Genomic DNA, 13,333 nt, shown 5'->3' with positions numbered 1-13,333 from the left:
GATCTAGGGGCTTGGAATAACCACTCCTTGTATTTTCCTCTGAAATGTTCTTGGTTAACCTCTCACTTCCATTAAAAAATAATAATAATAAACCTTTTAGAGAGACAAAAAAGAATAGAATCCGAAGAAAAGTTATGCTGCGAATCGAGTAACATTATAGTTTTGGTCCATTCCCTGCCTGTAAATTTACTTGTCTCCCCTAAAGCATAAACACTAGGTGTCTCGCAATTGTTACGTACTAGTTAAAAGCATCATGTTTTAGTGTAAAACATACATGTTCTTACTCTATACTCTAGAACAATCTGTTCGAGTGCATAACGCACATCTTTGGGATTTTCTTTAAATTTTGGTGGTTTGGTTTTGAGCTTATAAATTATAAAACCCACAATTAAAGATTCACTAAAATGTATTTCGCTTGCTTAAATTCGATTTGATTTTTCGTTTTTTTTCTCTTTTCCCCATTTTCTTCTCCCTTCAATTTTGTGGGACGTCCCTAGCTTGCTTAGGGATAGACAACAAACCTCGTCCCTAAACCGTCTAGTCAATTTTTTTTTTAATCATTCCTCGATCACGTTTCAATCCCATTACAAATTTTTAATTATAATGATATAATCTCAACTCACTATCGGATTCGGATTTTTATCCCACCTTTTTGTAGGACGTAAGAGTCAAAACTTATACCTAAAGTTAATCATCCCAACCCTAACTCTTTGAAAACCTATAAGTTTATTTCATAGAAAATTAATAGTTCAGAATATATTTTGTTAAAAATAATTGCTCAAAAGAAAATATTTTTATCTATAAGTTCAGAATATAAGTTTACCTACAAAACATTTTTTAGCCAATATTTCATTAACCAATATTTTTTAGCATTATAAATAACATTTTTAAGAAAATATTTTGGAAATATTCAATTTTAGCGAAAAAAAAAGGGACAGACCTTAAGGTTTTCAATTTACTTGTAAAGTAAATATAAAAAAAAAAAAAAAAAAAGCTCAAAAATCTGATGATTTGTACAAAAAAAAAAAAAAAAAAAAATAAAAAAAGATCATACACACTTGCTAAATAACCTAATTGAAAAAAAGGCCGAACGAAGCGAGGCCACAAACTGAAGAGAAAACGGTGAGTCGTTCGTCTATAAATAACTGCGCACGCCACGCTTAAACCCTAGACCCTTCTCGTCTTCCACCTCCTCCTGCTGGCCTTCTGCTCCTCCTAGACGCCACACCGCACCTCCGGGTACTCTCCAGCTCCTCTCCATCTCCGCGAAACCCTGAAAAGCTCTCTTTTTTCAACCGCGTTCTCGCCCATTTGCGCGCTCGAGCTCGACTCCTGAGTAGTACCGTTGGGATACGTTAGGATTTTTATGTGGGCAAACTTGGGATGTGTGTTCCGGCTCTCGAGTGGCAAAATATTCGATTTTGAGCTTCTGTTGTTGACCGGGGCGGTTGCTTCTGAATCGCTAGCTAGTGGGTACGCGTGGGGATGGGGCGTGCATGTGTCGGGGAGCGAATGCGTTGTTCGATCGCTTGTGGGTCGGTCGAGCGGTTGCTGTTGAGGGCGATTTGTTGTGTCCATTCTGTGGAGTCTTGTTTTTGATGAGTTGCCTGAGCAGGTTTATGGGTTTGGGTTTTCAGGTGGGTTCGAGTCCGGCGCTTGGTTCGAAATGCTCGTGTTGTTTGAGACGCCGGCGGGGTTCGCCCTGTTTAAGGTGTTGGATGAAGGGAAGGTCTCGAAGGTCGAGGTGATTTGTTTCTTCATGCTGCTTGGTTGCTGTTTTTTCGGGCATGAGCTTGGATCGAGGATTTGGGGTTTGTGATAATTTTGATAGTCATGCATGACTCGAGGCTACGAGTTAATTTCCTGTTTTTTTTTTTTCTGTTGCCAGGACTTGTGGCAGGAATTCTCATCTGCTGAATCTGCTAAAAAGGTGACCCGTCTGTTTCTCTTGTCACTTTGCCAAAAACATAAATGATGCTTAGTTAGCGTGAGCGTGTTTATTTTCATTGATGGCCTGTTGATTGCAAACGAGTATTTGATCACTACGGCTTTCAGGGTCTGATTAATTTGATTGTTAGTCTTGCCAAGATTGTTGCGTTGCTTCATTGCAGACTTTCACAATGGACCTGACAGTTGTTCTCTATGTGGATATCAGGTTGTTAAGTTGAAAGCTTTTTCAAAGTTTGAAAACACGGCAGAAGCTCTGTCAGCTGCAACCTGTTTGATTGAGAGCAAACCTTACAAAGGTCTCCGTAAATTCTTACGCGCTCACTGTGATGGGGAAAGTTTGGCTGTGGCTGATTCAAAGCTTGGAAATGCTATCAAAGAGAAGTTGGTATGCAGATGCTTTGATGCTTAGCGTGATCCTAATGCTGTTGTTAGCGTGTTTCCTTCTGTTTTCCTAAAACCCAAGAGATTATTTCCTTGCAGCAAATCGATTGTGTCCACAATAATGCTGTTATGGAGTTGATGCGAGGTGTGAGGAGTCAGCTGACTGAACTCATTTCGGGTCTAGCTGTCCAGGATCTGGCTCCAATGAGTCTGGGTTTATCTCATAGCCTGTCTAGATACAAGCTGAAATTTAGTGCTGATAAGGTGTGTGTTTTTTCCTAATTCTTTTACATGTGTTGGATAACTATGGTTCTTGATGTTTCTTGATCTGTGACAAACTCGTCAATTGACCGTCATTGTCGCATGGTCTTTGCTTTATCTGGTTATGGCTGGTCTTGACTTATGAAAAAATTGTATTAAGAATAATGAAGATTTCAATTTTTTTGGTTATGGCTGGTCTATTTATTATAAAATTGTTTGTAAGGATATTGAAAAATTCAATTGATTTTTTAGCTGAATTACTTAATAGATGGTCTTTAATGAAATAGGAATTGGCACTTTTGGTTAGGTGGTTATATATTTTTATTTGAGGTCCCATACGATCCGAGAAGTGCACTTAATCGCCATCTTTCTAAACTTATTTGTTTATTCTGCTGTTTGGGAAAGATGTTGAACTCAGAGCTATGATCTATCAGTGGTCCCGCTTTTGTCCATTTAACTGAAACAGATTTTTATGCTGGAGTTCTCTAATTACATAGCTTGTCTTGTTTAGGTGGACACTATGATCATTCAGGCCATTGGTTTACTTGACGATCTTGATAAAGAGCTGAATACTTATGCAATGAGGGTCCGAGAGTGGTATGGATGGCATTTTCCAGAGCTCGCAAAGATTATCCAGGATAACATACTGTATGCCAAGACTGTGAAGCTGATGGGCAACCGCACTAATGCTTCAAAGTTAGACTTTTCTGGGGTATGGCTTTCTATAAAATGATTATGGTGATTTCTATTGGCATATAAGTCTGAGGACAAGATATCCAAGTATATACAGATCCATGGGATTCTCCTTTCATGTTACAGGGAGTTAGCTCATGGAAATTCCAGACTAGTAGAAGCTTGTGTTTGTGATAAATTTGTGTCTTTTAATATTTTGGCATCAATCGGTACTCATGTTCCACCAGATGTATATGTCGTAGATATGATTTTGCAAATAGGAATTAAAATGGAGGCTGGCAAATGAATAAGCTGGAACTGTGAGTCATATTTATGATATTCTGACCAGGGAATGTGCTTACCATTTTGCTTGATATTCTGCAGATATTGCCTGAAGAGGTTGAGGCAGAGTTAAAGGCAGCATCTGAGATTTCGATGGGCACTGAAGTCAGTGACCTTGATTTGTTAAACATTAGAGAACTTTGTGACCAAGTCTTGTCTCTCTCCGAGTATAGAGGTCAGCTCTATGATTACTTAAAGAGTAGAATGAACACCATTGCGCCCAATTTGACTGCCCTTGTCGGAGAGCTCGTGGGGGCCCGGCTGATCGCGCATGGCGGCAGCTTGATAAACCTTGCAAAGCAGCCTGGTAGCACCGTCCAAATCTTGGGTGCTGAAAAGGCTCTCTTCAGAGCATTGAAGACAAAACATGCTACTCCTAAGTATGGGCTGATTTACCATGCATCATTGATTGGCCAGGCAGCACCAAAATTGAAGGGAAAAATTTCTCGTTCACTTGCTGCCAAAACTGCCTTGGCTATTAGATATGATGCTCTCGGGGACACTGAAGATAACTCGATGGGACTTGAAAATCGGGCCAAGGTACTTTGTTCAATTTCTCTACTTGGTACTTTTTTGTCACACGGGAAATATGCTTTTATTGTTCATTCACTCAAAAACCACCCAGACACACAAGTAGATGCCCACGCACAAGCACACGCATGCACGAAGAGTTGAATGGAGAGAATTTGCTGATGCTTTGCTGCTTGTAGCTTGAAGCAAGGTTGAGAAATCTTGAGGGCAGAGAATTGGGTCATTCGGCTGGCTCTGCGAAAGGCAAGCCTAAGATAGAAGTCTATGACAAGGACAGAAAGAAGGGCGCTGGGGCTTTGATAACTGCAGCCAAGGTACGTTTACATTTTATACCCTTTTTTTTGTCTTAAGGGTAGATTTATTTGACTCGATAAAGACTGTCAATGGGGGACGCACCTATAATGTAAAGCTGAATGTCAGTGTCAGCTTGCCATCATTAAGTGAAGCCTCTGTTTTTCATAATGTTGTATCTCACTTCTGCTCTTCCTTTTGTTGCAAATGGATAATGATACCTGTAATTTTTTTTCTTTTGTAGACATACAATCCTTCCGCTGATTCTACTCTTGGGCAAACTTTGAATAATGCCGCTGGGAATGGTGAAGAAGCGGAGAAAAAGAAGAGAAAGACCGAAAGTGTACCATCTCAGATGGAAGAAGTGACTGAAGAGCCTCCAACTGCGGAGGGGAAGAAAGAGAAAAAGAAAAAGAAGAAGAAAGCCGATGAGGAAGAGACGGCAGTGCTAGTGGGCGGAAATGGTTCTGCAGAAGCTGATGGCGATGCCCCCGCGAAAAAAGATAAGAAAAAGAAAAAGAAGAAGGAGGCAGCCGAGGACGCCGGGTTGCAGTCTGATGGGAATGCTGGAGAAGAAGAGACGAAGAAGAAGAAAAAGAGAAAGCATGCTGAACAAGATGAAGAAGATAGTGAACAACCTAGCAAAAAGAAAGAAAAAAAGAAGAAAAAGCGAAGCGAGGACTGAAGAAGAATCTGTACGTGTAGTTGCTGCGGCTACCCAAGAACGAATTTTGATTTCATTTCTGCACTGAAACGACTGCTTATTGTAAAATGTGGTTTTGTTAGGCCCACTTTCCATGTGTTTTTTGGCAGTAAATTTCTTTATCGCCGATGAGAAATGGTCGCCCCTTTTTCCATCAGCGTGTATCGAGGTATTGATGAGTCTCAACTTCTTGTCTGGCTATCAATCATCGGTCGGATTAGTTTGTTTTTGGGACTTTGGAAGGCCAACAAGGGAACAGAGATTCTTCTGACAATGCCTTTATGATTTTGTCTAAGATTAGTGGCGCATGCCTTTCATTCGCTTATGCAAAGTCACATCTCGGCAAGCCATGCTGAACATGGTTTGACGTAATCTTTGGTTCCAAGTGATGACCATTGCCAGTTCAAATGGAAACATCTATGTACTTGTTTCTGCATTTTGACGTGGACGTATATAAAATTGGGTGTCCAAATTCTTTGACAACTGGGGTTCCTGAATCACGACCACCATCTTGAACAATTCAGCTGATGAAGAACGGAATGATAAAGAAATCGGCGCACCAAGAAATGGTTTTGAGTTGCATTACAGATTGCCGGCGATAATTGGTAAAACGTCCGTGTCCTTCACCGTTGGTCCACTTTCTTCCCCATGAAACCATCTGAAAGGGACCTCCAAAAAGAATGACCATCCATCTCCTCAACGAAATTTCTCCCCTCTGTCTCGATGCGTTCTAGAAAAGTAGGTACCCAGCAAAAAATAAAAAAATAGAAAGAACAGAACGTCGTGTGACTCCAAATCGACCATGATTTCCACATGATTTGTAACATAAAAAATTTCAAATTAATATATCTGTGATAAATTTATTCTAAATTAATTTTTGATCATCAAAAATTCTAAATTGATATAATTTTAATAAATTTACTTGAAACCGGTACACTTATGATAAATTTACATTTTATTAATTTCTATTAAATTTTTTGTCAAATTATTTGTGTATAATAGTTGGTCGGTGCATTAATTTGGGATTTTACTTTTTATTTGTCATTTTTTTATATTAATTCAATTTAACAAAAGTGTATTTTTCATAAATGTATTAATTTGAGATTTTTAGTGTTTAGTAAATTTGTCACAAATATGCCTATTTTAGTTTTTTTATGGTCATTTGGGATAAATGTGTCACAAGTTTTACTAATTTAAGATTTTTTTAATGATCAAAAAATTATTTTATAATAAATTTGTCATGAATATACTAATTTAGAATTTTTTATGACATTAACATAAGGAGTTGCACACTAGTCACCTGCAAGGCCAGAGTTCAACTCATCACTTTGTCATTTACGCGACTTACTTATAACTCATGGGAGGTGGGTCCCTACAAGTCATCCCGGGTTTACGCCGGCACTTCTCGGATCACTCAAAAAAAAAAAAAAAAAACCTAGGGAGTAAAACCGGAAAAATCTTATTAACAAAGAAAAATGATCACCGAAGACACAGCAGCAAGCAACGTGTCAAAAGGGGAAAACAGGAAAAAGGGGAAGGGGGAGAAAAAAATAAAAAAGAGGAAGAAGAAAGAAAGAAGTCCTGCCGTTAATTCAGGAAATAGAAATATGTCCCACCTTTGTCCTCTACAAAAAGAACAGCGGCGAGGAGGTGCGGAGGTTTGACTTGCGAAAAACTAAAGACAGCATAATAATCAAGAACCGAAGAGGTACGATCTGCTGTTGTTGTTTCCTGTTCCTGTTCCCGTTCTTTACTGTTTCCTTTTTTCGGCCTTGAACGTCCCCGAATTACCGAGCAATCGCGTACCCAGCAGAATTTCTTGCTTCCTCCCACCCCAGTTCCTTCTTTTTTACCGAGCAAGATTGACCGGGGAGGACACACGTTTCACGCCTCGCTGAAGGAGCTTGCACCCTGACCGGAGCAAGGTCGGTGCTTTCTTGGGCAGACCCAGATTCGGTCCGGGTCAGTCCCTGTTCCTTGCTCTTTTGTTTCTGGGTTCAATCCGGTTTTTTCTTTGGTGGGTCGTGCTGAAATCTGGACACCCGCGATGGGTTTTTTTCCTTTTGAGGGATTAGCTGGTTTAGGGTTCGTGTCTTGCACAGCATCTGGTGACTTGCGTTGCTTCGTTGAGTGGATTGACCAGTTCCGGTTGCGGGTGTCTGAGCTCTGGTGTAACTTGCAGGTGGGTAGATTTGACTTGCTGATGCGGAGATTGAGCTGCTTGTGCTTGGGAGTCGCCTTGTTCTTGCGGTGAGTGATCCGTCGGAGGATATTGGTGGCTGGTGGCTGGTGGGGTTAAGAGGCCGTACACGAGCTGTATGGGATATGTTCAGAGATGAAAATTAGAAGCGAGACATGGGTTGCGTGCTTGGTCGAGAGGTGTCGTCCGGCATAGTCACAGAGTCCAAAGGGCGGGATAGTTCGGAGGTCGAGACCAGCAAGAGGGATGATTCGGTCGCTGCGAAGGTAGAGGGAGAGGGTAAAGCCGAGGAGGTGCGGACCGAGGAGACCCAGAAGAAGGAGAAGGTCGAAGATGATCAGCAGTCACGGGAGCAAAGGAGACGGTCCAAGCCAAGCACGAAGCTAGGCAACCTGCCGAAGCATATTCGAGGAGAGCAGGTTGCTGCTGGATGGCCCTCGTGGCTCTCGGACATATGCGGGGAGGCTCTCAATGGCTGGATTCCTCGAAGAGCGAACACGTTTGAGAAAATTGACAAGGTTGGATGCGACTTATGACTTTTGTCGCTTACAGTTCATCACTGGTGTTTCGATTATAGCAGCTTTTGATTGTGGCAATGAAAAACTTTGAAGTGCCTTGGACTCATGATCAGTTGCATGGTTTACAATAAAAGGACTCACGACTTATAGCTCTGCTCTTGTTTTGTTTGGTTTCATTTTGGATAATTGCTATTACATTAAATCCATGCATTTATTTTCTAATTCCTTAGTGTTATTTTACTGTCAGATTGGACAAGGGACATATAGCAATGTGTACAAAGCCAAGGATTTGTTGACTGGTAAAATTGTTGCACTAAAAAAGGTCCGGTTTGACAACTTGGAACCTGAAAGCGTGAGGTTTATGGCACGAGAAATTCTCATTCTACGGCATCTGGATCATCCCAATGTTGTGAAGTTGGAGGGTTTAGTTACCTCACGAATGTCCTGCAGCTTGTACCTGGTATTTGAGTACATGGAGCATGATTTGGCTGGATTAGCAGCAAGTCCAGCAATCAAATTCACTGAGCCACAGGTTTGTACAAGTTTGTCACTTAAAATTGGCGATTGATTGTGAGGCCTCCATGCCCCTTTTTGGTATACTGTACTTGTTTTCCCCTTCTTTCAAACATATATCTATATATTTTGTAGGTCAAGTGTTACATGCATCAGCTGCTCTCTGGACTAGAGCACTGTCACAATCGCCGTGTGCTTCACCGTGATATTAAGGGCTCAAATCTACTGATTGACAATGGAGGAGTTCTTAAAATTGGTGATTTTGGGCTGGCTTCATTCTATGATCCAGACCACAAGCATCGAATGACAAGTCGGGTGGTCACTCTGTGGTATCGTCCCCCTGAACTTCTACTTGGGGCCAATGATTATGGTGTGGGTATAGACTTGTGGAGTGCTGGTTGTATACTAGCCGAGTTGTTGGCGGGGAAGCCCATCATGCCTGGTCGAACAGAGGTATGTGTGGACCTTCTTCTCGTGATTTTTTTTTTTTGGATTCAAAGAACGTGTCTTGGTTGCAACTTTTGTAATTCGCAGTTTGAGGCTTAAAGTTTGTCTAGTGGGTAATAAAAGGTGTATATATATGCCATATTAATCAGTATACTTAGATCTATACAATATTGGACACTCTGAATCCACAAAGAATTGGTTGGGTTGTCAAGTGCTTGATTGAAAATCAATAGAACCGGTATTCAAATTATAGCATCTCTCCCATTCAGAGTTAATTGGGGCCAAACCCACCATCCTGTGAGTAGTGCCTTGCCCATTGTATGCATGAACAAGGCGGTTTATGTGCTTCCATGGGGATTGGTCAAGTTGAAGGTTTGGATCATCTATGTATGCAATATACATTATGGACAATCTGTATAATATACTTACTCCATTTGCTGGTAAATGATCGTATTCATCCTCGGTTTTGGTGATACGAAATTAATTTGGCATAAGTGGATTTTTGTGGTAGATCATATTGGCCTAGATCCAGTTTGACATTTCGATACTTCATTGCTGTTGACTAGCTTTCAGCCATTTAGTTTTTTATCTGATTTATTGTTCCATCCTTGTCTGTGGAACCATCCTTCTTTTTCAGGAAAATACAACTGCCTTCCTCTCATATCTGAAACTTGAATTGCTGTTATGTTTGTGTACATAGGTAGAGCAACTCCACAAGATATACAAATTATGTGGCTCACCTTCAGAGGAGTATTGGAAGAAATATAAGTTGCCAAATGCAACATTGTTCAAGCCTCGAGAACCTTATAGAAGATGCATCAGGGAAACATTTAAGGACTTCCCCCCATCATCTTTGCCACTTATTGAAACTCTTCTGGCAATCGATCCAGCAGAACGCGGGACAGCCACTGATGCTTTGCAAAGCGAAGTCAGTTTAACATTAGTGCATTATATTTGAAATGCTTCCATGTGCTCGTTGCTCTTTTTCCCTCGGCAGTAAAGTTGTTTACTATTATGGCTTCTTTTTATCCTGTTGATCTCTCTATACGAAGACTGTAATTTGCAATTGCAACTTTTTTTTTCTTTTGTTTGTCTTTGATAATTGATTTGCTTAAACGGAGACAATTTCCTCTGGCTAGGTTCAAACCACAAATTTTTTCAATCCTATTCTTGCAACCTGCATCAACTTAAAATCGAGTTGCTTAAATTTGGCCAGCTCTGATTGTACTCGTCTGTTCATTATCTGTTCTACGAGATTATGATTTCTCAGGATGGTTAAGTTTTACTTCCTGTATAATTTCATGCTTATGATCTGGATAAGCACTTGAAGACACAGTCTATATAGGAATCGTCCGGACCTTGGATGGAGCTTTTACAGCCCATTAACTTACCATTCTGAATGTGGATGAAACTTTATGGATCCTTGGCTGCATAATGTAATGATGGCTTGTCATAAACTATTTTAGGACTAACTAATAAGGTTAATATATTTAGTGAGATCTGGCTGTACACATGCTATTTGAAGCTCTGCAACTGTGCTTCCTGTTCTTTTCACTTTCCCTTTTCCCTTTCCTTTTAATTTACTACTTTGCCCCTGCCTTTGCACACAGTTCTTCAGGACGGAGCCATATGCTTGTGAACCGTCTAGCCTCCCACAGTATCCCCCCAGTAAGGAAATGGATGCTAAAAAACGTGATGACGAAGCTCGACGGTTGGTCCCAGAAGCTAGATTGGCCTTTTTCTTTTCTTTTTTTGGTTCCTTCCATTCCTCGTACTTTTTCCCGTGGTTTAACTAGAGTGGCTAATAAGGATTCTGGCTCATGTTTTCTTGACTGTTCATTTCTATTAAAACTGCTACCTGATTTATCATGCCTTTCTCTGGTTTATTAGCAATATAGAACTGGCATTTCATGAAATTTCAGTGCGAATCTAGTCAGACAAATTACACATGTCTAGGTTAAAGCATTTGATATAAAAAATGTGGTTACATACCATGCATAGCAACATAAGTACTGAAAATGCAACATCTCATTCTAAAAGTAGCATCCTTGGATTCTTCAGTGCGAAAAGTAGCATCTTCATACCCAAAATGAAGCATATGGCAGTTTTCACGTCAGTGTTTGGTGAACTTTTCTAATTAGCAATTTCTTGTATTTCTGCAGGTTGAGAGCAGCTAGTAAAGGACAAGCAGATGGTTCTAAGAAAGAACGGACACGTGATCGACGTGTCAGGGCTGTCCCTGCTCCAGAAGCCAATGCCGAGCTTCAGCATAACATTGATGTATGTGAAACTATTTCTCTTTCCTTCTTCCTCTGTTCAGTTTCGTTATTACATGGTAGCAAAGGATTCTGGTGTTCTGTTTCTTTTTTTGGTGTTGATGCTCCTTAAACCTAATCGTCAAAAGCATTACCAACTAGTGACAAATAATTGGGCAGGCAGATTAGGCAAACAGGCACACCCATTCACATTAATAGACTTAGTTTAATTTTCATAACAAGGTTACTGGGTTTAATTTTCATAACAAGGTTATTGGTTTTTCTGTATATCAGAGAAGACGACTCATTTCCCATGCAAATGCGAAGAGCAAAAGCGAAAAGTTCCCTCCGCCACATCAGGATGGAGCGCTTGGTTTCCCATTGGGAGCTTCTCATCGTTTTGATCCGGCTGTTGTCCCTCCCGATGTCCCATTTACCTCTACCTCATTTACTTCTTCGAAAGAGCATGATCAAACATGGTCAGGCCCACTGGTCGACCCTCCCGGTGCTCCAAGGCGAAAGAAGCACAGTGCAGGCGGACAACGAGAGTCTTCAAAATTATCTATGGGGACCAATAAAGGGAGAAGAGCAGATTCTCATTTGAAAGCATACGAAAGCAAAAGCATAGCTTAAACGATCTACCGGACGGAAGACCATTTGTTTTACAAACACGGAAAAAGTTAGTTCGAGGGTAAACTTCACTCGGTATTTGTTATCCATGTCAATGTTTATTTTTTTGTCCCATGGAGGATTTAAATTTTTGCCGTTACCGTTTTTTGGTTTGTTGGGATGGTCAGTCAATGTTGGTGCTGTAAATTTTTGCTTCAGTGGCTTCTTGGTACCAAGTATTCCATATTTTTTACACTCTGAAGAATTGAAATAAGTATTGACAGCCTGAGTTCTCTACTCTTCTCAATGCTGAAGTGCCGTCATCCTCAAGATAATTCATCTTCGGTCACTTGATTTGGCAAGTTTTGCGCCCGGTAGATTCGAGTCCATTTGGTGAGTGTTGGAAGTCAGTCAAGATGGATTTGCAGGGGCGGAAAGAGGGTCGTGACTTTTGATGCTGTTGAGACCTTCCCCATTCCATATTATGCGGAAAGTGAATGTTGTTGAGCGTTTGCAAGAATAGCATTTGATAAGGAGGCATCATGTACTATGTTTTTATTCACACGTTTGACAAGTATTTGTGGATATTTCTCAGAGAAACTTAGGCGAAAGTTGTGCAGTCAGATAAGGATGTGCCCTGGCCTTGAGACATTTTGAAAACTTGTACCAATATTATTTCATTTGCATGAGTTAAAGTCTGTTTTTAAGGTTTATATGACCAGAAGTTCCAAAAGCATTCACGTTGCAAAGCAAAATTTTCTGTTGTGCCAATGAAAATCCTAAATTATGTCAATCGCAACACAAATACCCCAAAAAATTTTGGGTATTGATGTTACCATTTGTAATAGACAGTGAGTATTTTTGCCACATAGATTTAAGCTCAGGATTTTGAATGGAATATTGATATCATTGTGCACATGATTATAAATTTTTTGTGGCATTCGCTTTTTTTTTTTTTTTTTTTGGTAATCGAGGATCCATCGGGCCCATTTTTCGCTTACGTTAATTAGCAACCCATAGTTCGTACAGTGCACAATGCACCTTGGGCCAAGCGTCAATATCTGAGGAAGCTAACACATGACCCTACCATCATGACCCTCCACTTAAGACGTATTAGCAATTACGAAATTTCGACCTCTATGGTAAAATACCCAAAACCCAACCAACTCAACTATTCTTTTTAGTATAACAAAAAAAAAAATCTGAATTGATACACTAATAATAAATTTATTCTGAATTAATTTTTTTACTACAAAAAATCATAAACTATTATACCTACACAAATTTAGCAAAGATTATTCTTTTGATCATCAAAAATTCTCGATGGATACATTTATGACGAATTTATTCTCTATTAATTACATTTATAATAAACATAAGGCAAAAAATTTTAATTTGTATATTTATTAATTGTCACGTATCATTATATTATATTATTTGACAATAAAATTTAATTAAAATTAATAAAAAATAAATGTACCATAAATATTTCGATTTGAAATTTATGATGATATCAAAATATTAAAATAAATAAATAAATAAATAAGGACTCAATCCTGCTTCTGGATGACTTGACTTGACTCCTATTGGACGTTTGAACGCCTTGCGCCCAAAAAAAAAAAAAAACGCCTTGCGCCCCAATTTTCAGTGAAATCACGTA

At 39.7% G+C, this 13,333-nt stretch overlaps 2 protein-coding genes across 4 annotated transcripts; both read left to right on the top strand.

Annotated features, from left to right (window-relative positions):
- Positions 1-1,094: 1,094 nt before the first annotated feature.
- LOC104415490 (probable nucleolar protein 5-2) lies at positions 1,095-5,405 on the top strand. Its single transcript, XM_010026792.3, has 9 exons — positions 1,095-1,239; positions 1,638-1,744; positions 1,889-1,930; positions 2,156-2,335; positions 2,431-2,595; positions 3,104-3,304; positions 3,649-4,146; positions 4,317-4,451; positions 4,673-5,405. Exons 2-9 carry the CDS (start codon positions 1,667-1,669, stop codon positions 5,111-5,113), a joined length of 1,740 nt encoding a protein of 579 aa, XP_010025094.1. The 5' UTR covers positions 1,095-1,239; positions 1,638-1,666; the 3' UTR covers positions 5,114-5,405.
- A 1,338-nt stretch (positions 5,406-6,743) lies between these two features.
- Positions 6,744-11,974, top strand: LOC104415491 (probable serine/threonine-protein kinase At1g54610). 3 transcript variants are annotated; one of them, XM_018861662.2, is made up of 9 exons: positions 6,744-6,839; positions 6,945-7,093; positions 7,314-7,849; positions 8,097-8,381; positions 8,498-8,815; positions 9,510-9,737; positions 10,420-10,520; positions 10,972-11,089; positions 11,359-11,974. In XM_018861662.2, exons 3-9 carry the CDS (start codon positions 7,487-7,489, stop codon positions 11,695-11,697), a joined length of 1,752 nt encoding a protein of 583 aa, XP_018717207.2. In that variant the 5' UTR covers positions 6,744-6,839; positions 6,945-7,093; positions 7,314-7,486; the 3' UTR covers positions 11,698-11,974. The 3 variants fall into 3 exon arrangements, with proteins under 3 accessions (XP_018717207.2, XP_010025097.2, XP_010025099.2); XM_010026795.3 differs by having other exon boundaries at positions 6,786-7,056; XM_010026797.3 differs by lacking the exon at positions 6,945-7,093 and having other exon boundaries at positions 6,819-6,839.
- Positions 11,975-13,333: the final 1,359 nt, after the last annotated feature.

Source organism: Eucalyptus grandis, chromosome 3 (genome assembly GCF_016545825.1).
Source record: "Eucalyptus grandis isolate ANBG69807.140 chromosome 3, ASM1654582v1, whole genome shotgun sequence".
In the NCBI taxonomy this organism is placed as follows: domain Eukaryota; kingdom Viridiplantae; phylum Streptophyta; class Magnoliopsida; order Myrtales; family Myrtaceae; genus Eucalyptus; species Eucalyptus grandis.
Note: the sequence above shows the minus strand (reverse complement) of the source record. Positions and strands in the feature narration are given on the sequence as shown.

Excerpts from the sequence above, each read along its gene's own strand:
- LOC104415490 (XM_010026792.3), top strand. The coding sequence starts at position 1,667 with ATGCTCGTGTTGTTTGAGACGCCGGCGGGGTTCGCCCTGTTTAAGGTG. Across the intron at positions 2,336-2,430 it reads ATGCTATCAAAGAGAAGTTG|CAAATCGATTGTGTCCACAA; the intron begins GTATGCAGATGC and ends ATTTCCTTGCAG. Across the intron at positions 2,596-3,103 it reads TGAAATTTAGTGCTGATAAG|GTGGACACTATGATCATTCA; the intron begins GTGTGTGTTTTT and ends TGTCTTGTTTAG.
- LOC104415491 (XM_018861662.2), top strand. The coding sequence starts at position 7,487 with ATGGGTTGCGTGCTTGGTCGAGAGGTGTCGTCCGGCATAGTCACAGAG. Across the intron at positions 8,382-8,497 it reads TCAAATTCACTGAGCCACAG|GTCAAGTGTTACATGCATCA; the intron begins GTTTGTACAAGT and ends TATATTTTGTAG. Across the intron at positions 8,816-9,509 it reads TCATGCCTGGTCGAACAGAG|GTAGAGCAACTCCACAAGAT; the intron begins GTATGTGTGGAC and ends TTGTGTACATAG.